Source organism: Mustela lutreola, chromosome 8, assembly GCF_030435805.1.
Source record: "Mustela lutreola isolate mMusLut2 chromosome 8, mMusLut2.pri, whole genome shotgun sequence".
Taxonomy (NCBI): domain Eukaryota; kingdom Metazoa; phylum Chordata; class Mammalia; order Carnivora; family Mustelidae; genus Mustela; species Mustela lutreola.
In genome coordinates, this window is record NC_081297.1 from 104,530,611 (window position 1) to 104,558,422 (window position 27,812).

Sequence of the window (27,812 nt, forward strand, 5' to 3'; positions counted from 1 at the left end):
ATAATTTTTTAAATAGTTTCTAACTTACTAACTTTTCTTAACATTCTATGTAGTAAACCAAGGGTAAGTGGGCTTTTTGTTGGGTCATCATGGAATCATCATGAATCATGAATCACATTACTGTTTCTTCTAGTTGCTTCTTGGTTTTTGTTGTCTGACTACAGTTTATTTTATAGACTGCTTGAGAACTGAGGAAGAGTGTAATTGAAATGATGGTTTTGGACTGGGAACATAGTATCCTTGGTGGCTTCAGCGTTCTACTAATTATGTAACATTTAATTCTTTTCTGCCATTTCCCCCATCTACGATCACAAGCTCTGCTTATTTTGCCTGAAATTTGTGATGATGAATTTCTTTCTTTAGTTTCTTAGACAAAAATTAGTATAAATGTAGGATACTATGCGGTAAATTCCCCAGAGGTTGAATGACCCTTTGACTGCTGTTAAAAGAAGTCCTCCTTTGGGAGGAAAATTAGGTTGTTAGTGAGGCTGCTACCATATAGTGAGCACATACTATGTGCTATAGCTTATTTCATTTAATCTTCACTTCAGCTCTATTTGGTAGGTAGTATTTTTTCCATCTTAACAGGAAAGAAACAGAGGCCTGGCTCTCCCATAGGTAAGTGTCAGAACCAGGATTCAGACCTAGATTTTTTTTTTTTTAACTCCAAAACTGAGCTTATATTGCATTCCTACTGTAATGTGTCTCTTGATCTAAGACTTTGATATTTCTCTAAGAAATTAATCTTTATATTAACTTTTAGTATGTAAATATGTAAGTTTTCTGTTGTCTGTTCACTGTAGTTATTGCTGTGCCATGGTACATTTCTTGTGCATTTTCTTTGCCCTCTCAAATAGCATTTATATCCCATTCACATTCCTTCATTGTGCGTTAAATATATTTTTAGCACTGACATATTTCATGAAGCATGCTTTCAGTGTTTCAAAATTATATACCATTAGGAACTGGTTTAATAAGAAATTATATATTTTGCATTTTTTACATGTTTTGAGGCAGTCATTTTAACATCCGTTTGCAGAACTGATTAATGCTTATTTTACATGGATGCTTTGAAGGCTATAAACTCTGAAGTTTAACAAACTACTTTCATATTCCTTTAAAGTATTGTTCACTAACCTTCTCATGTACTCTCACACATAGAGAAAATGATAGTAGTTATTATGTCACACTGGTAAATGGGTCACTCTGCTGCTCTTGATCAGCAGTACTTGGCCCAGGGAGCCATGCCCTCCCTCTCTACCTTCGTGTTGTGCCCCCCTCTCTTAGCTTCCTAGCGCTGAGAGGGTTGTTATCTTGGCACACTCGTAACTCCTTGTAGATATATAACCTTTGAGAGAAAGTAGACTAAAATATCTGTTCTTTGGACTTACATATTCAGTAAACATAAATTTCTGAGAAAATTAAAATTTTAAGTGGTCCATTCTAAAATCTGCACATTGTGGATCATTCTAAAACATACAGTCATTTGCCAGTCTCTTTTAGAAACTGCTGTTTTACTTTCTTTGTAACTTAACAATAATAATAATATCATGATTTTAAGTGTTTTATATAAACCTTTTGCCTTCTGTCACTAACTAAAGCTTTACTGTATATTATACATTTTCTTTGATCTTGTTTTTGCAATGGAAATGAGTCTTAAGGTGCTTGAGATATTTCTAGTTATGTGGTTAACAGTAATGATGATTGTACCTAACAAAAGAACTTGATCAGGCATTAAATGTGTATTCTTTTAGTTTAATTGTTTAGATTGTGTACCCTCTGTATTTGAAAAGGAATATTTACAAGGTTTGATGCTTCTTTAGAAAGTTTGTTACTTTATTTAAATACTGCTAGTTTTAAAGTAGTGTTACTTGGCCCTACCTCAGAAGAGTGATTTCTATCATTTGTTAGAACCACTGTTTTTTAAAACAACAACTTAGAATTTTGACATGAAAACCTCTCATTTGAATATTTCTCCTTCTGTTTTTTCGATGGTCAATGTCAGCACAATTCTTCACTGGAAACCAAAGTGGACCCTGAGAGTTCCCTGTCGGGTGATTCTTACCCTCCTCTTTTTCCCTATACGTCAGCCATTTCAGCAGGTCTTGAAATACTGTTGCTTCTACCCCCAGAAGGCCCCTCTTTTGTAGTTCCACCTCTGCTGTTCTGGTTTAGTATCTTCCTGTTTCCATCCAGTTTTGCTTTGGAATTAACTCTCTAAAGCACAGCCAGATCAGGTCACTTCTTTCCTTAATACTGCTTTTTTCTTTTTATTGCCATAGTTGGTAGTCATCTGCCCTTTACATCTGGCCCCAGCATACTCTTTTTTCTCTCTCATTCTTCTGTGTATGTCCACATGTGCATAGCGGTGTATGCCTCATCTCCTCTCACTAATTACCTGTTATGAAATCACTAATTTTTCTTATTTTGTTTGTATTCTAATCATGTCACTAACTTTTATCATACTACATTCACCGCATGTTCTCAGCCTGGAAGATTCCTTATCAGATGTTACTGCTCTGTAAAATATTTCAGTTACCTCACCCTTGTTTAGAATTATTTTGATACTTAGATTATTGTGATACTTCAGATGATTTACCTCATTGTGCCTTAGAGTATAATTAGGTACATAATTCATTCTTTTCATCTACAGGGTATGAAAATTTTGATGACATGGCCTAAGTCTTTAGTTAAATTGTCTTGGTGGTTACTTAATATAAGAGAGTACTTAAACATGTATTTGCATGTATGTGCTTTAGTTTAACTCAATTTAAGTATCTACTTTGTCTGTAGCACTGCACTTGCAGTGCCAGTGTCTTTGAGGAAATAAAAAATATAGGTAACGTGTTCCATGAATATAACATGTCATCAAAAAAAAAAAAATGTGTATTCTATTAGGAAAAAAGGTACTGATGCAATAAATTGAAAGGCACTGTTAAGAAGTCCATGAAAGGGCACTTGGGTGGCTCAGTTGGTTAAGCAACTGCCTTTGGTCATGATCTAGAGTCATGATCTAGAGGTCAGGATCTAGTCCCGTATCAGGCTCCCTGCTCGGCAGGGGGTCTGCTTCTCCCTCTGACCTCTTCCCTCTCGTGCTCTCTCCTTTCATTCTTTAAAAAAAAAAAAAAAGTCCATGAAAGGGGCACCTTGGTGGCTCAGTGGGTTAAGCCCCTGCCCCTGCCTAAGATCAGGTCATGATCTTAGGGTCCTTGGGTCAAGCTCCGCATTGGGTGCTCTGCTTAGCAGGGAACCTGGCCGCTCCCTCCCACCCCCCGCCTGTCTCTCTGCCTCTCTGCCTACTTGGATCTCTGTCTGTCAAATAAATAAATAAAATATTTAAAAATAAAAAATAAAATAAAACATTTTTTTAAAAAGTCCATGAAAGTCACACTAACAGTATACATTATATACCAAGTCTGTATATTTTTGTAAGTAATTTTGACTTGTCCTTTGGTATTTTGTCATCTCTCCATTTATTATATGATTGTATGTTTTGTTAGATTATTCTACCCATTTTATACATAAACTATTTGTATATATAAATGTTGGGTAATATTTTTATAAATCAAAACTCGTCTATTCAGGTAATTTTATTTTCAACTTTTTATAAACTGAATTTAGAATTTAGCTTAATATATCATCTAAAGATCAATAATTAGACTCATTTAAATTTATAGAGGCTAACTTTCTGAGATACTGTCTTCATGTTTTTGTTAGCCTATTTTTTTTTGTATTGTTTTTTAAGTGAAGTAATGATGCTGCTATAGTTTTCTTTAGAGTAACTTGAAAGAAGAAACCTTGTAATCAGAAATTAGTTTTGTTTGTACATTTTTATTTTATCCAATTGTAATATTTTCTTAAGAAACACAGAATTTATTATGTAATGTTTATCTTTTTTGAAGAATAGGAAATGTGGTTTGGCTCTCACATACTATGTGTTGTACAGATTCATAACATGTAAACGCATTGCTTTGTGTACTTTCTTTATGCTCTAATATAATTAATTTGTTTCTAGATGCTGGCATCACCATCTACATCAGGTCAGCTGTCTCAGTTTGGGGCAAGTTTATACGGGCAACAAAGTAAGAATTTTGTATTTATTCTGGGATGCTTTATTTAAGGAAAAAAAATAGCTACAAAATAAAGAACAACCAGTGCTGCCCTTCTGGGTCAGTTCTAAGATTTAAAAGGAAAGATTTTTAATTTTCAGTTTTTCTTATTTCACTTAACATAGGAAAACCTCATTATTTCAGATATTTTCTAATTCAAAATTTGTTATTATTTGGGTATAGGAAAGACTGGAAGTTACTTTTACATCGTTTGTTTCTGTATGTTCTTTTGCAGTACAATGTTTTTGAAGAATTTGCTAAACAAATAAAAAAATAGACCTCCTCTATGTTTTCAGTTAGAGGAACTTAAACTTTTTTGTTTGGTCAGTTAAATGGGTGGTTTTATTTGTGGGTTTTGGCCTTTTTATTAATGAAGGACCATTACTTAACAGTCTGCAAAATGCTCTTTGTTTAGCAAATATTTCTTCTTTTAGTTTTGCTCATCTGGATATAGAATATTTGTTTTTGACTCACAGTTCAATGCTTTTTCTACATTTAAGATTTTATTTCTTTTTAAGTACTGTAATGCTTTTATAGCGCTTAGCACAGTGCCTGGCGCATAGTAAGCGCTCAATAAATGTTTGCTATTATTATCACATAAAATTTTTATAAAACTAAGTTATAAAATCTTCCTGTTTTTTCCATTAATTTTCCAAACTGTTAAATATTAATAAGATTTTATTATCTCTGTTAATGTCAGAGACTGCTGATCTCTCATCTGTTAACAGAAGGGGAGTATTAAAAGGGATATAAATTCCCATCCAAGATTATAGGACATAGAGTAACTGGAAAAAACAATCTGATGACTGAGTATCTTAACCAGCTTCAAATAAAAATCAGTTATTTGATTTGGAACCCTTTTCTAGTATAATAAAATAAAGTTTTGATAGGTATCAGAATAGTTTGTCAGACCACTTCATTCTTTAGATTTATTTTGAAGTTTAATAGGGGGAAGAAACTTACTTTGTTAGACAAATATAGATTTCATCTACTTTTTTCTTCCTCCTCCTTTTGCTGTGGTGTGCAATTTTGTTAACATAGAATTAGTAAATAAAATTCATTAATTGGTTACAAATATTAGCAGTTTTCCTCTAATTAAGTGGAAAACATTTTTTAAAAGCTTTATATTGTGTTAAAGAGGTGTTGCTTCATTTATTCACAAACGTTTATCCTAATTGTTGAGGGGATATTATTAGCTAGTTGTTTGCTTCATTTAGCCTGTGTTTTAGTATGAAACCTACTACTTTCACCTTCCTGGCAACCCTTATTATGAAAATACCTAGTTATTTTAAAGCTACCCTTTATTTCTATAGAGTAACTGCAAAGAACCTCCGTTGTTTTCTTTTTAAAGCCCACAATTTATCGCAACCAAAAATAGATATGGAATGGAGAAAAATTATATTTGAGAAGCTAAGGTTATTTTGTGAAGGAGGATGGCAATTATTTTACAATATAATCAGCTGTATAGACTTCTAGAATCTGATGTCATTTTTTAACCTGCAAATGTGAAATTGTAATTGGGCTAAGATACAGAATGGGTTAAGTTTGAAATATAGTTATTTTATTGGCATTAGATATTAGCTTCTTAATTTGTGTAAAATTATTGTGCTGGTTATTAGGGATATCAAAGCTTAGTAAATGAACAAAGTTATTTTCATCAGAAAAAGTATTTTAAGGTATTCAGTTTAAAAAGAAATCACATATGACAGATATTTCCTTTTGGAATTTAGTATATTAAATGACTGTATTCCTGCAGCAGTTGTAATCAGCATTTTCAATGTGCAGTTTAGTCTTTTAACTGACAGTGAAGGTATTAGTCTACAGAAAAATTGAACCTTAGGTCAGTTGGAACTGAAATGTGTCAAGTCAGGGTACAGTTACTCCTTTCCAGGGTACAGATGTAGAAAACTGCAACTAATGAAAAAAGACAGAGGCTGGATTCCCAGTCTCTCCTATCTGTTAGGATACACCCTAGGGCCAAATAGCTCAGTTAGCTGATGAGTACTCTGAACATACACCTTGTCAGAGAGAACACCAGCTACCCTGTGGGACTTGAGGGTCCGGGTTTCAGTAGTATAAATTAGTCAGAATGATAAATCTTGAGGAGCTAACTGTCATAAAGGATGGAGAGGTTGAAGGAATAGCAGGTGGGAGAGGTTAGTGATACTATTCTTATGGCAACAAATTGTAATTGTACATTAGGTTTGATACAACTGAATGTTCTTTTGCTTCACGAGTGTATTGAATACTACCATTAACTCTGTATTCAGATTGGCAAAGTTCAGTAGAAATTTTTACCATTAAAATAGGGGTCTACTATCTGTTTTGTGTTCCTGATAATCACAGAGTTTAGAGGTGGAAGGAAAAGTATCCTCCAGAACAGTCTCACTGAGATTAAACAAGGGAGGACATTCCTCTTGGAATGGATACAGAGCTGCTGAAACCTACATTTTGCCAGATTTGGGTGGAAGTAATTGTGTGATATATAAGGGTGCCTAGAAAGTGCTGCACTAGGGGCTTGTATGATTACAGATCCCCTTATAGTCTGATTGTATCCTAGTATGTAACTGATTTTTCATCTAGACATTCATGTGAATACAGTGCACCAAATGATAGCTATAGAAGCCATTGAACAAAAACTTATATTCAAGTTACATGATGTTTTCTACTTGTTTTCTTTGCAAGTGTGCATAAAATTTTAGATGTACCTTATAAGTTTAAAGACCCCCTTGGCTCTCCAAAGCTTGTACTAGATTGGAATTAATTAGGAACCAGGAATTTAATCTCTCCTTGATATTCAGTGCATTAAAATTAAGTGGTAATAAAGTTGGGGTCACTTTTACTTTCTTACCAACAGGATTTAGAGCATTAGAGTTTTGGAGAAAAGGGCAACTACTATTTACTGAGTGCTTCCTCTGTGCCTACTGTCTTATAGGCACATAGGTTAACTAGCTGTCAACGATGAGTCCATGATAACGCACTTGTACCTGAATTCTCAGAGGACCAAGTCATCTAGCTGGGGAAAGAAAGAAACTTGTCTTTCTGGGATCTGGACTCCCAGCTTGAGAGCAGTGGCATATTCTCATGCTTAGCAACATTTATTTGGCCTCCTGTTTTAACAACACTGAAATGAGTTTTGTGGAGAACCAGAGCACAGGTGGGGTGATTCAGAAGTGATGCTACTGATAGTGTGGTTAGTCCATTGACAGATTTTAGTAGCTTCAAGAAATTATAGGAACATTTAACAGATACTTGAATTAATATTCTGGGAGTTCTTGCTCTCAAGAAGCACATGGTATTAGTTTGGGAGGTGAAGACATTTATATATAAAATGTTAAATACCAGTCTACAGTGTTGATACATAGGTTGAAAGGTATCATACTGAATTGGTTGGACAGACTTAGGGTTTAGAGAGAAGAGCACAGTGAGCTAAGTGGTAAGGAAAAGCTTCAAAAAGGAGTTTAATAGATACTTACTGAATGCCTGCCGTATAATGGCATTATGCTGCATAGTGGTAGAGGCTCTTTTCTGCCATCCCTGTACAGGATACATACTGCTATTACGTTGCCGCATTTGTTTATTGCATGTCTTCCTTTGCTTTTGTATCCTTAGTATTCTGTACATGACAGGCACTCAGAAATGTTTTTTGAATGCATGATGAGCAAGATATGGTTCCTACATGTAATGTAGATAAGTACACAAGTTATTTTCCTACAGAGCAAAGGAAGTAGTAGAGTTTTCTAGACATTTCAGAGGTGGGAGTAATCACGTATCTTGGAGAATAATCAGGAAAGGATTTACAGATGAAGTCATGTTTGTCATTGGCCTTGAAGAGACTGGATAAGGTTGTTCTAGTAGTGGGAACAACACCCACAGAATGGGGTAGATTTGGGAGTGGTCTGGTTTATAGGCAAGGGAAACTTACTAGGCTGTTGATTGATTTCATTCAAGAAGTACAGTCTTTACAATACTGTGGGACATTTCTCAAGATCTTTACCACTTTCCAAGGTCAAGAACAGAGCTATAGCATACAGTTTTCCATCAGAAAACAGTGATTTTCTGGTTAAAACCATTAGTTCATTAGACTGTAATCTTCACCTTCACCTTTAGGACCACCTGTTGACTCACTCACTCTTTTTTTTTTTTTTTTTTTTTTTTTTTTGCATAGGCATGTTTCACGTTCCACCCCAACCACTTCCCCAAAACTACTAATTATTATGTATTTACTGCGTGTCAGGTGCTAATTTAAATATTTTATGTGAATCAGTTCATTTAATCTTCACATCTATCCCGAAAGAGGTTAAGGAATTTGCACAAGGTTTTACAGGCAATAAGTAGTAGAGCCAGGATTACATTACCTAGTAAGTGTAACTATGTTAACATGAGAACAGAAGTTTCTTGAAACCTGGATCCTACATACTGCTTACTGAATGTCATGACCCTAGAGGGCCATTAGCACATAGTAGAAACAGCAAATGTTTAAATCCACAGATTTCAAGGGTCTACTGACCAGAGCATTGGGGTAGTATTTAGTTAGCTACCTCTGCCATGAGTGAAATACTATTCCAAGAGCTAAGAGAATGGCAAATATCAAAGATCTTGTTTTCGTGGAGCTTACATTTTAATGAAGAAAGAATAATCATGCAGACAACTAAGTAAATAAGATGATTCTAGTAAATACTATAAAAATCAAGTCAGATTAAGGGATTGAGCAAAGAAGCTATCTTATGAGGAGGTGGTATTTGAATGAAAACTTCAGTGTCGAGAAAGGGAAATCTTTGGAAAGATCTGATAGAGAGGTTTTTAGGTATAGACAACAGCAAATGGGAAAGTGCTTACTCATGAGAAAGCAAGAAAGAACTGAATGTATTATAGGAAGAGCGAAAGGGCTAGTGTAGTGAACAAAGAAAGCACAAGGTTAATGGAGTACCAGGTGTCAGATCATGGAGTCTTGTAATGATTTGGTAAATAATTTAGGTTTATTCTAAGTTTAACGGGAAGGATTTTAAGATACAATTTCATTTTATTTATTTATTTTTTTAAGATTTTATTTATTAATTTGACAGAGAGAAATCAAAAGTAGATGGAGAGGCAGCCAGAGAGAGAGAGATAAGGAAGCAGGCTCCCTGCTGAGCAGAGAGCCTGATGTGGGACTCGATCCCAGGACTCTGAGATCATGACCTGAGCCGAAGGCAGCGGCTTATCCCACTGAGCCACCCAGGTGCCCCTACAGTTTCATTTTTAAAAGACCACTTTGCTCTGTAGCAAATGGACTAGGACAAATAATAAGAGAGAGCAAGACTAGGCTAATGCTTCAGTAGTCCAGGCAAGAAAATAGGATGATGTGGGCTGCGCGTAGAGGTGTTAAGAAGTGGTCAGATTTGGGATATTTCAGAGATAGAGCTAAAACTATATGGTGATAGAGGATGTGAAAGAGAGAGACTCAGGATTTCTTAGGTTTGAGATCTGCATTACTTGATGAATGGGTTACATGAATCTGTAATGGCAACTTAGGTTGAGGAGTACAAACTATACTTAGGAGCTTCACATGGATGTTCCATAGGTAGAGTGCCAGTTTCTGTAAAGATCTAGCCAAACATTTGCAGGTACCCTCTGCCAGTTCTAACATAACATCAGCTTTTCCTAGTTGAGGATGTTGAAGCTGGTTAACTTCATCCATGTATCTTTCTTGTCACGTACATCCCTTAGTACTCAAAAGCAAACCCACTCCTCCTCCAGGCATATCACTTGTCCTTCTCTTCTTTTATCTTGCCATTTTAAGGATCAGCTGTTTCAACATTTTGAGTTTCCTGATCCCTCCTCATCACCACCACCAAGTACCTGACTAGGTCTCTTTCATTATTTAATTCATATACTGTGTCCTCCAGGAAACAATTTTCTGATTCTGAATCCATTTTACTTTCACATCTGACTTAGTGGTCTCTCCCATATTCATCAGAGCACACTAAACATGTGCTGTGTGTAAACAGCTGCATCATGATTTTTTTTTTTTTTTTTAAGATACTCTTCTGTATTTCTATAGGGTGAGAGAAGGGGATGTATTCCAGGTGAGGAGACAGGTATGAATAAAAGTTCAGGGACAAATTTGGAGAGAGGACCAGAGAAAAGAGGAAGAGTGTAAGTAAAATATGTGGTATATAAAAAGAGCTTATATTGGAGTGAATAAAATATTAATTAGGAATAGATGTCAGTTCTATCTCAGTAAAGCTGGGAGACAAACAAACAAAAACCCCAGAGATTAAAAGAATCTTTTTAGTCCTGACAGAGAAGTTTAAAAGACTAAACTGTGATTGAATATAATATTAATAGGCAGTGGTTCGCAACTCTGGCTATATACCTAAAAACACCTGGAGAGTTTTTTTTAAATCTTTCTAAGTCATGAATTGCCAGCATTCAGACTGAGTGACAATTTCTAGGCGTGGGACCCAGACATTAGTGTTCTGCAGGTGATGTAAAAGTTAGCAACTACTATAAGAAGTAGAAAGTAAGTTGGTCAGAAAAAGGATGAAAATAAGAGTTAAGAAATTGGATTGTTATTTTTATTCTTCATTGTGATTTTTGGCAAGTAACTTAATTCTTGATGTTCTTTATCTGTAACTTAGTTGGATGATCTCTGGAGACTTTTCTATCTCCAAAATCCTTTGATTTTAATGAAGGAAAATACTTAAAATAATGTTACAGAGAAGATTACACAGCTGAGTACGGGGCAGATTGGAGTAAGATGTGAGGACAGGTTAGAGGTTAGAAGGTTTAGTTGTTCATCAGTGTGGAGAGGACAGTGGGTTCCTAGGATAAACTAGTTGCTTTGGAAATAAATAGAAGGGGGAGTGTGTGCTTTAAGCCCTTTGGCAGCAGTTAGGATTTTGTATCCTTCTCCTTCAGGAGACTTGATTTAAGTATCAGTATCCAAGGATTTGGTTGCTGTGATTGGATTTTTTCTTATAACTTTTATATTATTAATATTCTTTGTTTTTAGCAAAAGATTGAATAAAGGAGGCATAAGATATTTAAGGGATTGCTGTTAATGAGTTTGTACAGTGGAAATAATGGAAGCATTTCTTAGATCATATTCCTTTGGATTTCTGAAAAATGGTCAATTAATTCAGTTCATTCTCTGTTTAGCACCCTGCCAAATTAGAGGTAGAAATATACTTTGAGTATGTTCATATATTTCTCCTAATACTGTATTATTCTTCATTAGCAATTTGTCAGGTTGAAGGAAAAATTTCAGAACTATAACCTTTTTAGCTACTTTTTAGCTCTTTTTGTTCAATTATTCCTCATTTATATTTTTTACCTATTGTATTTTATGCCAGATTTTTTTATGAGTCTTTTTCCCCTGGTATTCTCTTTTGGCTTGCATATCTTCTTGGTAAAATATTTTGGAGATGATTTCTGTGATTGTTTCTAAATATATTACTAAAAGAGTAAAGTTCTGTCTTTGACCTTACCCAGTTATAAGTGTTAGACTCAAGTAACTCAAATTTAAAGATTTAGTGTATTTTGTTTCCTAAAAATAAATCTTTGTATGTTCCTATCAGTGATACTCTTCATGCTTTAAAAGAATTCGGTTTTTTAATTGAATTTGAGCTAACTTATTAAGGTATTTAAAGCTTGATGATCCCATTTGAAATTGATGTACTCCTTTTTTTCATACCTCCCTAGTTCAACAAAATGCAGTTCGGATTTTTTGAATTTATTATTAGCTGTTTCATGAAATCGAGTGTTGAAGGAAAAATAAAAGTAGACACTAATCTTTGAGTTTATTTCATATTGTCTTCCTCCATTCTCAGCACTATAAATTAGCTCATGTGTCAGTCCCTAATTGATTAAATAAATAATCATTCTTGTTTCTATCTCCAAAAGTTTTCTGCTACAGATAATCTCTAGTTACTCTGAAGTTCTAGATTTTCATAATACAACATAGAATAATTTGTATATGAAGGATTAAAGTAAACAAATCTCAGTTTTGTAAGGCATTGATTACTAGAAAACAGCCAGAGGGTACTAGATTTTTGGGAAGTGTATGTTTATTTAAAATGATAAAGTTATGAGAGTGAAAAGGAAAGGGAAAGTAAAATTAGGAGAAAGAAAACTTGAACAGGTATAAACAAGAGAGGGAGAAAGAAAATGGAGGGAAGAGACCAGGAAATGGAGGTTTAGAAAAAATTTGAAGTAAATATTTTAAAAAAGAAAAAGAAAGCAAGAAAAAACATAAAATAGGCAAGAGGTGTTACAAATTGGTAGACACAAAGGGTGATCACTTCGAGTTCTGTGAGCCTCCCATAAGGCTGCTGTGAAGAACACTAGGAGTTAAGAGATCTAAATTCTAGTCTTGGTTCTTTGTGTCACCTTGGAGAAAGCAGTTAACTCATCTGAGGCTCAGATTCCTCATCTGTAAAATGCGAACATTGGACTAGGTGATCTTTAAGGTCCCTTCTGGCTCTAAAATTGTGTATTTCTTGGTGTGGTCAGTAATTGTGTGAAACACATTCCTGTGGTTAATTTGCAGCTGTTGCTGACTTTAGGACAGCAGTATTTGGGGAGAAGGATGTAAACTCCCCAAGGGTAGGAGCTTTTCTGTCTTGTTCACTGTTGTATCCCCAGCAGCTAGCACAGTGCTTGGCACATAGTAGGCACTCAATAAATATTTATTGAATGCATATGAAAAGTATCACTTTGGTGGTTCACTGTGGGAGCTCCTAGAGGGCAATCAGGAAAACTAGAGTGGCTTAAGAAAAGGAAAAGACTGATTTCTTCTGAAGAATCTTATATGGCTAATTTTTCATCTCATTTTTCCTTATTATGTCCCAAATTCAGAGAACACATTTGCACCTAGTGGTACATTCACGATCACGACATTACATATGATGAACTAAACCAGCATATAATCTAGGCCAGTTCATTCTCTTCCTGTCATTGAAAGAAAGGTAGAACTAACCTCTTGTCCTAATGGAACCTGACTGAAAGGAGTACACCTAGTACAAAGAACATAGTAGCTACATTGAGTTGGATTTATTGGGTTCATTTCAGTTGAGAAGCAAAGTTAGGCTATAAGTTGAGTACCGTGGCTGGCGGATTCCAGTGGAATTTTTGTGGCCCACTGCTCTCCTTAGGTTAGGTATGACATTGTTATGCCAAAGGTAAATGTTACAAAAGTACTTGAAGTAAACCATTCAGAACATATATATACACACCAGTTTTTGGAGGTCACAGTTTCAAAATATTCAGGTCCTTGAAATTCTTGCTTTTGTAATTAGATCAGTCACTTTAAATCCCTAGCACTAAAGTAACTATGTATTTATTTGCTTTTCATCTTATCACTTTATTTAACTTCCCATTCAGAGTTAAGTTTTGTTGACTGATAGGCTGTTTCACAACTGACTAGAAACAGAAATCACTGAAAAGGGTGGGTCAGGAAGTGGAGGCATCCATAGGCAGATATGATAGCTGGTGACAGCTGGACATCCTTACTCTGAGGGATGAAAGGGGTAGGAAGGATATCTAAAGATCTAGAATATTAGATATCCATGGCATTTATGAATCATTAAGAAATCAGTAATTTATATTTCATATTAATAAAAGGAAATATGTCATACATTTTTGAAATATTTATCCCAATTTTTTTTTTATGTTTTGTATCTGAATGGTGAAACTTAAGTAGTCTGTAAAAATATACCTGTTGGAACACATCCATTCTTTTGGATCTCTCCCCAGGAGTACTAGATAAATGGAAGGTTGCTATACTTTGGAAACTTAAATGTTTTAAATTCCTGTCTCTCGTAGTATCAGCTTGAGATTTTTAGCAGTTGCTGACATTTTATGTTGGGTTTGTAAAAAATTATAATGTTGAGAAATATGTATGTGTAAATAGTAGAGATTTCTTAAATGCATTTTAAAAGGATCATATAAAAATTAAAGCTACTTTAGCAAAGTGGGGTTAAATGTCTGTGTACCTCAGTTATGATTTTAAAACATAAAAACACAAGATTGCAAATTTCTTAAAGCCATATTTGTACAAAATGTTTTCATTTAAACAAGTCATCTAATTTGTTAAAACCATGGGCAGACATAGTTTATTGTAAAATAGAAATATGAACAGAAGATAGAAATATGAAGGCAGTATCCATTCATAATATTAAATTTCAGATTAGAACATTTTTGTTAAAATCAGAGTCCATTTGGAGTGAATTGAATATATCCATTAAAAATTTGCATACTATATTACATGTTAGGTCATTTAAAAATGTTTTAAATTGCCAACTCCAGAAGATGGATAACAATTTCATTCCTGATGGCAATGAATTTCCTTCTTCTGAATTTTTTTAATAGGTGCACTAGGCCTTCCAATGAGGGGGATGAGCAACAATACCCCTCAGTTAAATCGCAGCTTATCACAAGGCACTCAGTTACCGAGCCACGTCACGCCAACAACAGGGGTACCAACAATGTCACTTCACACGCCTCCATCTCCAAGCAGGTATTTATTGATGGACCAGAATATTTCTCAAAATGTATCTTTGTAGAGTAAGCAAGCATTTTAGTTTTTTAATAAGATAACTATTATTTCATTTTTCTGGTTCAGTGTCTTTCACTGAGGAAAAGAAAGTTAATACCCTATGCTCATTTTATTTCGCTGCAAATTGATAAGGATAGTGTAAGATGTTTTTATCATGCTTCTAGCATACTGGTTGTCAGTGGGGTGGGTATCAAGGGTTAATCACCACCTGGGGAGCTTTTTCAGAAGTCAACTTTTCCTCAAAAGAGGATGGGCAATTTAAAATCATTCCTCAGATAATTATGATTATTGCTCCCTCAACACACATACATTGCTCTAGTGAGTAAAATAAAACGAGATTGATTACAGAGATGAATGCATATTAGTTTGAAGAAGATAGAATGACATACATTTGGAATGAACTTATTTTAAATAAATGCATGAAATACATTTGTATTATTTTATGTCTTAGTCAAACCAATAGTTTTCTCATCTTAAATGTCACCATATACTAGTTCTGCTAAAATTTACCCGATTTCTTGTTGGTTTGTGTGACTTTTCAAAGAGCTAGAATGACCAGACAAAAGAATTAAATTAATGAAAATTAGTGGTGTAATTTGAAAGTATATTTGAGGTTCTAGGGTTAGGCCAATTGATTATTTACAGAGAATTTTAATGAGTGATTATAGAGAGCTTATTTAGTATAATGGACTTCTTTTTCAGGGGTATTTTGCCTATGAATCCTAGGAATATGATGAACCACTCCCAGGTTGGTCAGGGCATTGGAATTCCTAGCAGGACAAATAGCATGAGCAGTTCAGGGTTAGGTAGCCCCAACAGAAGCTCGCCAAGCATAATATGTATGCCAAAGCAGCAGCCTTCTCGACAGCCTTTTACTGTGAACAGGTAAGATGTTTATTGATACTGTGTATCATTGTTTTTCTGGATATTTTCAAATTTGCCTTCTCATATTCAACATTCTGTTCTTGAGTCTTGGCTTCTGTCTCATAAGTTTGTTTCATCATATTTTTATGACCAAAGATTCTCTTTCTGTTAAATGTTACAACTTCAGTCTCCCCAAACTTAAAGACACTTCTTTGAGAGTTAGTTTGATTTTGGAAAGCACATTAGAGGTTTTTGTTATTGTTAGGAAAGAATTTTGTTCTTTAGTTGTCACTAGGCAAATTTTTGTGCTTATGTCCTTTGTCAGTTAAAAGGCTGGCCACTTACGTGTAAGAGTTCCAGACTTACAAACAGTAGTGGGGATATGTTTGACTATTACTGCTTTGCTTTACTTGTGCTTTGGTTTAGTACTCTTTGAATTGAAATTCAGTTTTGTGCTTTGGAGACTTAATGACCAAAGACGTTTTAAGACTACATTTACAGTATTCGAAAATAGTGTCATGTTCTGGGATTTAAAATAAGAAGATAAGCTGTTGTGTTTTTTCACTCCTTTTTGCACTTCTATTTGCATATATTTACTGTGCAAGTGATAATGACAATACGAAGACCAATTGTCCATTTTATTAGGATTTTTAAGCTGTTCGGGTAATTTATATGAGAGTAATGACTACAGTATAAGGCTTTGTATCTTGAAAAAATTGTATTTCATTTTGCCAATTTTTTTCATCTCTTTTTTTAAATGGGGAACTGTATGAAGAAAAAGGATCTTGATCTGTTTGCTATCATCTTACCCATTTAATTCACTTTCTTTCATCTACTGCTTGCAAAATGTGGATTAAAAATAGGTTATTAGCACATTTCCTGTTTGATCTTTATCCCATGAGCTCTAGTTCTTTTATTTAGATTTATGAGTATTTCTCTTAATAATTTACTACTCTTAATTTAAAAAATAACTATTTGTAAAGGGTCATCAAAATTCTTATCTACTTGATAGCTTCCTAATCATATACTTCTTGGACTTGATCACATCTTTTCTTGTAGTATTGTTCATTGAATGTGTATTTAAATTTTTGCCTTACCATATTTTTTTTACATTTTGTTTCTAAAAAACACATTATTTATAAATTATCAATGAAACATGGGTCTCTATAACCCTGCTTATTACTGTTGATAAGTTGTATTTGTTATAGAATGTTTTCATCCCTTCAGTGTTTGAAGGTACCTATATCAACAATTCTAACATGCTATTAACTAAACAGGTGTTTCTAATGGCTTTCCTACTCTTCTCCAGAGTATTATTTCACCAGCTTCATGTTTTTGAAAATATTGTTTGGCCATAGTTAGTTTTACAAAGTTACACACAAACACACACACAAAAACCAAAAAACCCCATCATCTCCACAAACAGTTTAACCCTACTCATAACACTGATAACACTGTCTTTTATCAGATTATTTAATGTTAAAGTTGCATACTTTCATTGTAGAATTTGCATTAATAGCTGGTTTTGACATTCTTAATTACTTCTGGCCTTGCTTTAAGTTCAGACTTGTTTCTGTTCTCTCATGTTTAGCCTTGTGCAGAAAAAGGAGGCATTTGTAACTTACCAAGTACCAGTTGTGCATTAATTTAGAATGGAGGGTTTTATGGAGAGATTTGCTTTTTCTTTTAGGTAGCTGAAAGATAAACTATATTTAGATTAGAATGACTTTTTTTTTTAGAACACTAAGCTTAGTTAAAGAAAAGCACCATTTAATTCAGGTAAATGAAACATTTATTGAGTGCCTGTTTTATCCTCCTGAACAGTGAAGGCAGAGGATGCAGAGATGACCATGACATAGATCCTGTCCATGAGGCGTTTAGATTCTAGATGGGGAAAACTCTGTATGAAAGATGATCTTTTATGGAAAGTGATAATGGTAAATGGTATACTTACCAGTAGTGGAAGGAAAATAAGTATTCAGGAACAATAGTTATGCTCTAACTGCATGTTTTTAAGGTTAGTTACATCTGCCAGTGTATCCAGTAAGTTGGCTCTCCAAGTACTAAAATAGTACTATTAATCTCTGTTTTCCTCAAGGCTTATATGCAAATTCCTTGTTTATTTGTTTTTAAAATCATCTGTTTAAGACATTTTGGTTCTCAGTTATTCATGGAAGGACTTCAGGAGGGTTTTTTAAATAAAGGTTAAACTCAGAAAAATAAAATTAGTATTTGTTTTTAAGCATACTGTTGTTTTATATGAGGAGATCAAAAGTATACACTTTTGTTTTTCTTCATCTAAAAGTTAGTGTTCTTACTGTATATCTAAAATTATTTTCTATGTACCCAGTATGTCTGGATTTGGAATGAACAGGAATCAGGCATTTGGAATGAATAACTCCTTATCAAGTAACATTTTTAATGGAACAGGTAAGCTTATTCTGGAGGTAGTAACCTATAAAAAATATGGTAGATCTTTGAAATATAAAGCAATTGAACATACTGGTCTTAAAATATTATAGGATTTTTGTGTTAAACCGGTAGAATTTAATTTAGTGAGGATTTGACAGGAATAGGATTTAATTCAGTGAATAGTTGAGAGATATTTAAATATATTTTTTCATTTGATACGGTAATAGCATAATGTTATAACTTTAGAACTATTTCCTTAACACCTAGAGAAAGCCTAAACATTAATTTAGTCTACATGCCTCAGAATATCTTTTGCTTCGAGCATTTTCTAGCTTCATTCCTGTCACTGCAGTCTAAATTAGATTGAGTGGTATGGTATTCTGGCTATAGAGACCTAGACCCAAAGAAACCTCTAAAATTATACTGGAGCACTTAACAGTTCTTAATTTCTTAATAATTTTAATAATTGGCATTTAACCCTTGGGGTTTTTTTTTTTAATCCAGTTTTATGTGTAAATTTTAATTACATAGAATTCTGATTTTGAATTCCTGTGGTCTGTTGGTTTATTTGTTTTATCAGCTGCTTCAGAGAAAGAGAACAAGAGGCTTTATTTCTATTCTGCTTCAGATTTCACCCTCTTCCACCCTTGCCTCCAGACCGTTTCCTGAGAAAAGATATAAAGGATGTAGTATGGCCATAGGAGCAAAAATAATGAGTGTAATCATTCAGAGAGATCTATACATAAAGGAAATAGAAGGGAAAGACTGATCAGTGGAATGTAGCATATGTGGAAGCAGGAGACAGGATTTAGTAATGAAATGTCATTTGTGACTATGAGCTTTTAATTTTTAAGTGTTATTACATGTTTAGCAGCATAGATTGATCAAATGAGACTTTAAAATTCCAAATTTTAGCACTTAAAAATTATAGTTATGTGTTCAAGATGTTAAAATGCTATTAAGTACCATATTCCCGTTGTTTCTGAAATGCACACTTTTTTCATATCATCTCTGAAATCAGGCTATGTATCATAGTTTAATTGACAAGTTATCCTTTTTTTCCTGAATGGATCATAAAGTAACAATGTGTCTCTCAATGCCATCTTATATTCTGAATTATGGTTTCATATACTTCCATAAATTTTTAAATCATTTCTAAAATTCAGTTTTAAGTAAATTTTAACTATTTTTAGGGAAATTGTTTCCAGGTCTTTACCTAAAAATATAACTTGGGGGTTTACTAACTAATTTTTCGGTTAAAGTTATTCTCCAATACTATGACCATTTTAAATTCCATCTTACAGGACCTGAAGATGTGTGTTAAAAGTTAATATATATTCAGTGTTTCTAGTTAATTTATAACTGTGTAACTATAATAATTCAAGTAAGATTACTTTTATAACTTGAAACACTGTATAAATTTATTGTCTTTTTATTTAGTAGTATCTTTTTAAAAGTTACAAACTACAATTGGTTTAGAAATAGTGGGCATGATTTTATCTTTTACTTTTCATATTTTTAAATTGTAACCTGACTTGAAATGTTAATAGAGTGTTTTGTTTTTCTATCAACAAAGTAATCGTGAATAATTAGTTTCTGAGATTCTTCTAATTATGGAACTTGGAGAAAAGTTAAAAATTAACTGAAAGGCCAAATTAATTGAAAATGCTATAAAACATTAAAACGTTAGACAAAACAAAGATTAAAGAAAAGCTATAATACAGGCTAGAACTAAGGTAGGAAATTAAATTCTTCAAAAATTAAGAATGTAAGATTGTAAGAATAATAGAATAATAAAAGTTGAGAAGAAATCAAGGAGATAATTAAAATAGGCAAAATAGAGGGGCCGCCTGGCTGGCTCAGGTGGTAGAGCATATGACTCAACCTTGGGGTTGTGAGTTTAAGCCCCACATTGGGTGTAGAGATTACTAAAAAATAAAATCTTTAAAAAATAAAACAGGCAAAGTAGAAATGTTGGGTTAAATTTTAATTTTTAAATGGAAGTGAACCAATTCTTTTTCAATTAAAATGAACGATTAATTTTATTCATTTAATATATATTTATTGAGCGCCTACTATGTAATAAGTAATATAAACTTCTGGACTTTGTATCGTATTCCCATGCTTTCCACACACCTCCCATACATGGGAACCCTGCTTATAACCCTGTCCATACAACCTTACTTATATTTCCCAACTGTAAAACACACACATACATGCACACACACATTTGTGTATGGGACAGGTAGGTCACAGGACAGAAATCCTTAGAGTTTCTGCTTCCACTGCCTGTGTTTCAGATAATATTCGGTCATTTGCAAGAGGCACTGTCATTATCATACCTGTGTATGACTAAAGCTTCAAGCATCCAGATACTACCTCTACCTCTGGATATAATGAAAAGAGCGATTACATCACAACAGTCTTTTTTTTTTTTGTTAGCTGACAAGCTATAACTTTAGAGTGCCACCCTTGGGGAAATAGTGTCCCACCTTACTCCTTATTGTCTGTCTGAAGTCACTAGGATTTGAGACTTTTATTATGCTAGCTACATACTACTTTACTGAATTATTCATGAAATTCTTTTGTGTGAGATCAGTTCATGTGTTTATTGTACACCTACACATATCTAGTACAGTGCTGAGTATTATTTAGGAAGAAGATACTGTCATTTCAAGTTACATTATGGTTGGTCTTCAATAATCTCTTTAAAATGTTTGTAGAATCTGGGTGCCAGGCTGACTTAGTAGAGCATATGATGCTTGATCTCTGGGTCGTGAGTTCAAGCCCCATATTGGGCATAAAGCTTACTTAAAATAAAATGCTTGTAGAATCAGTAACTAATGTTCTTTCTCATTATTTAGATGGAAGTGAAAATGTGACAGGATTGGACCTTTCAGATTTTCCAGCTTTAGCAGACCGAAACAGAAGGGAAGGAAGTGGTAACCCAACTCCATTAATAAACCCCTTGGCTGGAAGAGCTCCTTATGGTAATTAAACTTTTTAATGATGGCTGATGGAAACTTTCCATTGCGCGCACACACATGCATTTACACATTTATATGCATGTGCATGTGTGTACACACACACATATGTTTTCTAATCAGGGTAGTATAGTTTTGTCAGAGTTGATACATGCACAGTGCATTTTCCTCCCAGAATGCCATGATAGAAAAGTTAAATGAGCAAACAGTTTGTACAGAAACCCCAAAAGGAAATCCTAATTGGTACTCAGCGGTAATTTTCTTGTGACATTTCTGTCTTACTACACCTTAGTGATTATTTGTGTTCTGCCTTTTCTTAATTCATCACACGTTTTATAAGTCACTCATTTAAATCCTGCATTCTTATTGATTAATAATGACCAACCACACATGGAAGATTTTTTCTAAGCCAGTTTCTTAACCTCCACACTACTCACATTTGGGTCAGATAAGTCCTTATAAATAGGGGGCTATTGTGTGAGATGTAGAATGTTTAGCAATTTCCCTGGCCTTTGCCTACTAGTTGCCAGTAGTAACCCCCTCCCCATCATTGTGATAATCGTAGGTGTCTCCAGACAGTGACAAATGTCCCGTGGGAGAAAATATTGTCTTCTGTTGAAAACCACTGACTCCTGGGTCATGGATCGTTTATGTAGACTCTTGGTCACAATTAAAACCCTTTCTCACTGTCTCTAATAAATAAGAGATTTGGCTAAATGGAAAGAGGGGGGCGTGAAATGTGTGCAGTAACAATTTGGACATGAAAATTACATATAACTGCAGTGCAGCCATATTCTTACTATGCATTGCACATAGTTGTTTCCTTTTGGGAGAATTTGGTAGATAGCAACAGTACTAGCAACAATGAACTTAGAGGGGTCAGTTCATAACTTTTCTAAGATAACTGTTTTTCCTATTTTCATCCAAGAAGGATTTCTTTGCCTTTCAGAATATGAATACAAATAACAATATGTGAAGAAGGGAAAAATATATTGTTAATATTCTAAAGTTTCCAAATTAGTCTTCCAAAAATAACCAAAAAATGATCTGCCCTGGAAGTTGAGTACCTAGCTACTTGATTCTCAGTTCAGACTCTAATGTTTTTAACCTTTCCTCATAGGTCCATTTTTTCATCCCTTTAATCATTCCCGTTGCTCTCCTTGGACCAACTCTAGTTTCTCCATATCGTTCTTGAATTGTGGAGCCCCAAACTGGATATTGTTCTCCAATAAGGGCCTGACTAATGCCAAGTATAGTGGGAGGATTACTTCCCAGTTCTTGCATGTTTTACATCTATTACATGGAGTCCAAGAAAATCTGAAATAATATGGAGTTGTTTTATAATTGATTGCAATTTGCTCACTCTGTAAGTCACTTTCAAGTAGAATACTGACATGTTCTTTTAAAATTTATTTTGTTCATTTGTATTTGACAGTTAACTGGTGTTTATAATAGCTAGTCAAATATTTAAATCAAGCTTTAAACCAAAAATTTTGATAACTATTACCAATATCAAATTATGTTTTTAAGCATCTATATATGACCTTAGATTTAGAATTACAGGATTACCACTTAACTTCCCTTGTACTGTTTTGTATATTGAGTTATTAATCAGTATATACAAGTTTAGTTCTTCATTGTTATCCTGAATACTAATTTTTTGAAGTGTGTTTTCATAGTGTAATTTTTAAAAATCATTTTGGTACAGTATCATGAGGAAAGTTAATTTTTTATAATTTGTAGAAAAATACCATAAATATGAATTGCAATTCTCTGGATTATTTTCATTACATAGTTGGAATGGTAACAAAACCAGCAAATGAGCAATCCCAGGACTTCTCAATACACAACGAAGATTTTCCAGCATTACCTGGTTCCAGCTATAAAGATCCAACATCAAGTAATGATGACAGTAAATCTGTAAGTAACTGAGAATTACATATGTGAGTGATGTAGTTTTTTCCCTTCAGATTTCTCTTGTATTAACAGTTTTGTAGACTATATTAAGGACTTACTAAATACTATTACAAAATTGTTTATCTTGAATATCTGTAATAATCTAACTTCTGAAGACTGTGGAAAACCTTTATAACTTAGAAGATAGCCTATTTTTTTCCTATTTCATATAGGTTTGCAAATTTCTGTTGAACTTCTCAGAGTTAATTTAGACTTTTATTGTAGTCCCTGTCAGCTGGATCCCATGAAGTTTGATATTATAGCCTTCTAAGGAGCTGTGTTTTTCTTGAGTAAGTTTTCTCCTTGAAGAATCTTTATACACATTTTTATTCCTGTGTTGATTCAGCCAACTCAGCTTCCTCTTTCTGACTTAACGAATGTGTTTATTTCTTCCACATTTCACTGAAAATAGCTTTTTTGTGTGTGATGGGAGTTTGTATGTATTGTTAAAATAATTGATAAAGAAGATTATTGGGTAAGAATTAAATATGAATTTTTAAAGTTTATATATTCTAACTTCTCCTGGAGGTTTTTATGCTGATTTTATAGGCAACATACTGTAGTATTCTCTTCTAAATTAAAGTACTGAAGAGGGAAACTTGAAGCAAAGTTCTGAGATTTTTTTTTTCTGTGACCGAAGATCTGAGATTAAATAAGAATATTTTCCATATATTTCTTGTCCTTTTAATACTGAAATGTGTAAAATACAGGATTTATTCATAAACCATGGGACGGTTGTGGAAACAAAAAATTTCATGTAGAACTTGAAAAACAGGTAATAATTTACTACCAATTTAAATATAATAAAGAATGAATAGAAAGATAACTAATATGTGAACTTGAGATTTTTACACTTAACAAATTTTAATGTCACATTTAATTTTTTTCATGTTAGAATTTGAATACATCTGGCAAGACAACTTCAAGTACAGATGGACCCAAATTCCCTGGAGATAAAAGTTCAACAACACAAAATAATAACCAGCAGAAAAAAGGGATCCAGGTGTTACCTGATGGTGGGACTCTATAAAATACCTCAGAAATATTATAGAATTCATTTCTCTGCTTTTTCCTTAAAGATAAAATTACTGTGTTCTTCTTGTCCAGGTCGGGTTACTAACATTCCTCAAGGGATGGTGACGGACCAATTTGGAATGATTGGCCTGTTAACATTTATCAGGGCAGCAGAGACGGACCCAGGAATGGTACATCTTGCATTAGGAAGTGACTTAACAACATTAGGCCTCAATCTGAACTCTCCTGAGTAAGTTTTCCATTTTCTTTTCTTCTACATTTGTATGTAATACCTATTTGCAGATTTCTAGGTTTTAATTTCATGTGATCAGATTGTATCTCTTGTAGCCACTCGTTGCTGTTATGTCTTGACTGTTTGGGTCATTCCCTCTCATGTTAGCTTCTGGATTACTGTCACTTGATAATATCATTCCTCTTTGGCAGTTTCAGAATACACATATATGATCATTCCAAAATCCTGAAATCTTGGCTCATTGAGTTTCTCACCTTCAAAAATCTTACTCTCTACCGTATCTCAGCTACTTACATATTTAGTCATCCCTTTGACTTTGCCATTATCAGTAACTTCAGTTTCTTTATAATTTTTATCTGTGCTCCCATACCACTCCCTGTTTTCCATCTTTCTCCCTCTAGTTCTGGCTCCTATAATCATTTGACTCCTTGGGATCTTCAGTCCATTGATTACTCTATATTTTCACTGTTCCACAACACACTTTTCTTCCCCTGAGAAGGACTCACTTCCTTCTTATCCAGTTAAATTCTGTGGTCACTCATAATTGTTTATATATACTCTTGGCTACTTTGCCCCTTTCTTGCTTTTTGTCAAGATTGTGTGGCAGAAACTACAACCCTGGTTATACTCTGACTTCCATTCTTGATCTCTGCTACTGAGCCTGGCTAAAGAAAACCACACAGCTTCATTACCTGGTCTCATTTCTCATTCATGGCCAGGAACTTAAAAAGTAGGCGCTTAATTCTGCCATTCATACCTGGCATGCCAGGTCCATTCATTCTTTTGTTCTCCTATGCAGCTGTTTCACATTTGTCTCTTTAGACATCTGATTATTTTTTTCCTTGTCCTTACTCTCAGATTCTAAGACCTTGCTTCCCCCACCCGCCCCAAGTTTTTATTTGAATTCCAGTTAGTTAACAAACAGCATAATACTAGTTTCAGATGTAGAATTAAGACCTTGTTTTTTATTTCTACTTATACTAAGAAAGATGGAAATAATCAGAAGAAAATGTCAGCATAGTTCTACCACCAAATCTGTTTACTGTCTGTTTTACTGTCTGTATCCCAAGACCTTATTCTTATTTTCCACCCTGTTGATATAGTTGATCCATGCTTTCTACTTAAAATGTCTCTTGAAAACTCAAAGACGTGGCTCTAACAAGTTTTTGTGCTTTTGTTGGGTCATTTTAATCAGCATACAAATATTCTGTTACTTTATGTTAGTAAAATGCCTTCTTTTTATCTAACTTCTATGAGTTAACTGCCCTTATTTCTTGGAGAGCAAAACTCTTCAAAAAGCCATCTTTGCATCTCCCATTTGTGTTTTCCCATTCTCAGTTAAACCCATTTCATTTAGAATTTTCCCTCACCACTTCACTAAAACTACTCTCATGGAGGTCATCAAATGGATGTGTATGTTATTAAATTCAGTGGTTGCTTGTAAGGAATTTATCCTCCTTGACCTGTCAGTTTGGCATAGTAGATTCACTGCTGTATGTTTCTCAGAGCTTTTAACAGCTGCCACCCTGGTTTGAATCTCCCTCCTCTCTTGCCTGGATTACTCCATTAGCCATTCATCAGGTATCCCTGATTCTCTCTGTGTCCCTCACAGTCTCTTCTTTATTGAGGAGCCAGGACCATCCTTTTTGAATAGGTCAATCTTCTGTGCACTGCTCAGTGAGGGTTTATGGTTTCATTATGAATAAAAACTTAAAATCTTGGGATGCCTGGGTGGCTCAGTCTCTTAAGCTTCTGTCTTCGGCTCAGGTTATGATTCCTGGGATTGAGTCCCTCATTGGGCTTCCTGCTCAGCGGGGAGCCTGCTTTTCCCTCTCCCTGCTGCTCCCCTTGTTCATGCTTATGCTCTCTCTCTGACAAATAAATAAATAAATCTTAAAACCAAAAAAACCCAAAATCTTTATAAGGCTATTTATCTTTATAGGCATCTTCTCCTTCCTCCACCTTAATAGCTTGTCCCTTTGTTCACTCTGTTCCCAGCTTTCGTGGCCTTCTTGCTGTACCTCAGACATGTCAGTCATATCCCCACCTTAGTTACTCTAGCAGTTCCCTCTGACTAGAGTAGTCTTCTGCCAGATAATTAATAGGGCTAAATCCCTCATGTCTTTCAAGTCTTGTTCAAATTTGATCTTCTGAATGAGACCTAACCTCACTGCTTTATTTAATGCAACTAATCTCCCATCCCCACCTCTCCACAAACATGGAATATTACTTATTATGCAAATTATTTTTGTCTGCCTCCCTCTCATCTATCCTCCTCAATCAGAAAGTAAGTTTCATATTGTCAGTTTCCTTTCTTTTGTTCACTAATATATCCAGAACACCTAGAACAGTGCCAGGCATACAGCAGACACTCAGTAAATATTCGGTGAATTTGAACTTTAGCTTTTAATAATTACTGTTTTTTTTTCTGGGAAAGTAGTTTTACTTGGGGGCATGCTGTTTATCAGTTTAAAGCATTCTGAGTTGAAGTTACATGTAAATGTGAATGAATGAATATATATATACACACATATACATAACTTTATACACTTTGCGTATATATATGTATACACACACACACACACCCCTGGTTAACTTGTTTCATTTTTCTGTATAAGTCATAGTAAACACATGAAAAGAAATTAGAAGTAAAGATGCTCGTTTCACTTTTGAAGTCACTGTTTTTCTGAAATAAAATCTGAAATCTTTTTCTGCTTTGGACTTCAGAGTGTTTGTTTTTTTTCCCCTCTTATTCAGAAATCTCTACCCCAAATTTGCATCACCCTGGGCATCTTCACCTTGTCGACCTCAAGACATAGGTAGGAGAATCAATTTGTGTTCAGACCTTTTAAAAATATTTTTTTAACTGAGAATCAGTTAATAAGGCTTTTTTCATTTTATTATCCAGACTTCCATGTTCCATCTGAGTACTTAACGAACATTCACATTAGGGATAAGGTGAGTGTAGTTTATTATTCTCCTCAGTCAGCATGAATGTATCTGTTTGTCAGGTACTGTTATTCAGTTCAGATGGCATAAAATTTTTTGAAATAATTAGCAGTGGTTTCAGGGGTATGCTTTCATATTTGTCCATTCAATTATGTAAAACAATTTTATTTCTATTTTTGTTTATCTTATTGTTTTGATGAGATCCTGGGTTACATTTAAAGAGTATGTTTTAAAAACAGTGGTAGGACTGGTAAAGTATTTCTTGGAGTTACTATTAATAATGGTATAACCATGGTTGATGAGAATAAACTGTCTTAGAAAATTTGATAAATTTCCTTCTGATATTCTCATTTTATGCTCTTATCAATAAAATATGCTTTTTACAAATGTTATATAGTGTTTTCAGTGGAACAGCATATAAATATATACTTTAAAAACTTTGACATTTGACTTTTTAAAATGTCTTAATTACCCAAAATGCTAGTTCTAAAGTAACTATTAACAGATTACAGTTTTAATCTTTTTCTTATTCTTAAAGAAGAAAATGGTAAATATTTTGTTTAGGGGAAAGAACTAAGTGTTCATTTCTGTTAGAAATTGTGTCCCTAGATTTTGGCCTTGAGGAAGGACATAATTTAGTAAAAATTACATGTTATACATATGTGTCTAATGTATTATATATTTAAGTATAAGTCTAAAATATTTCATAAATATATAAAATACATACCAAA

The 27,812-nt window shown here is 34.0% G+C and overlaps 1 protein-coding gene across 8 annotated transcripts in view; it reads left to right on the top strand.

The window, feature by feature from the left end:
- Positions 1–27,812, top strand: part of CNOT2 (CCR4-NOT transcription complex subunit 2) — a 124,361-nt gene that overhangs the window by 85,246 nt on the left and 11,303 nt on the right. For 6 of the 8 annotated variants that reach the window (XM_059186310.1, XM_059186309.1, XM_059186314.1 and 3 more), the window contains 10 exons: positions 4,016–4,082; positions 14,463–14,610; positions 15,352–15,534; positions 17,864–17,943; positions 20,790–20,915; positions 22,705–22,829; positions 23,761–23,881; positions 23,973–24,129; positions 26,890–26,951; positions 27,041–27,090. In XM_059186310.1, the coding sequence (XP_059042293.1) occupies positions 4,016–4,082; positions 14,463–14,610; positions 15,352–15,534; positions 17,864–17,943; positions 20,790–20,915; positions 22,705–22,829; positions 23,761–23,881; positions 23,973–24,129; positions 26,890–26,951; positions 27,041–27,090 (1,119 nt within the window). The remainder of the gene's footprint in view (positions 1–4,015; positions 4,083–14,462; positions 14,611–15,351; positions 15,535–17,863; positions 17,944–20,789; positions 20,916–22,704; positions 22,830–23,760; positions 23,882–23,972; positions 24,130–26,889; positions 26,952–27,040; positions 27,091–27,812) is intronic. The other 2 variants (XM_059186315.1, XM_059186316.1) reach the window with 2 other exon arrangements.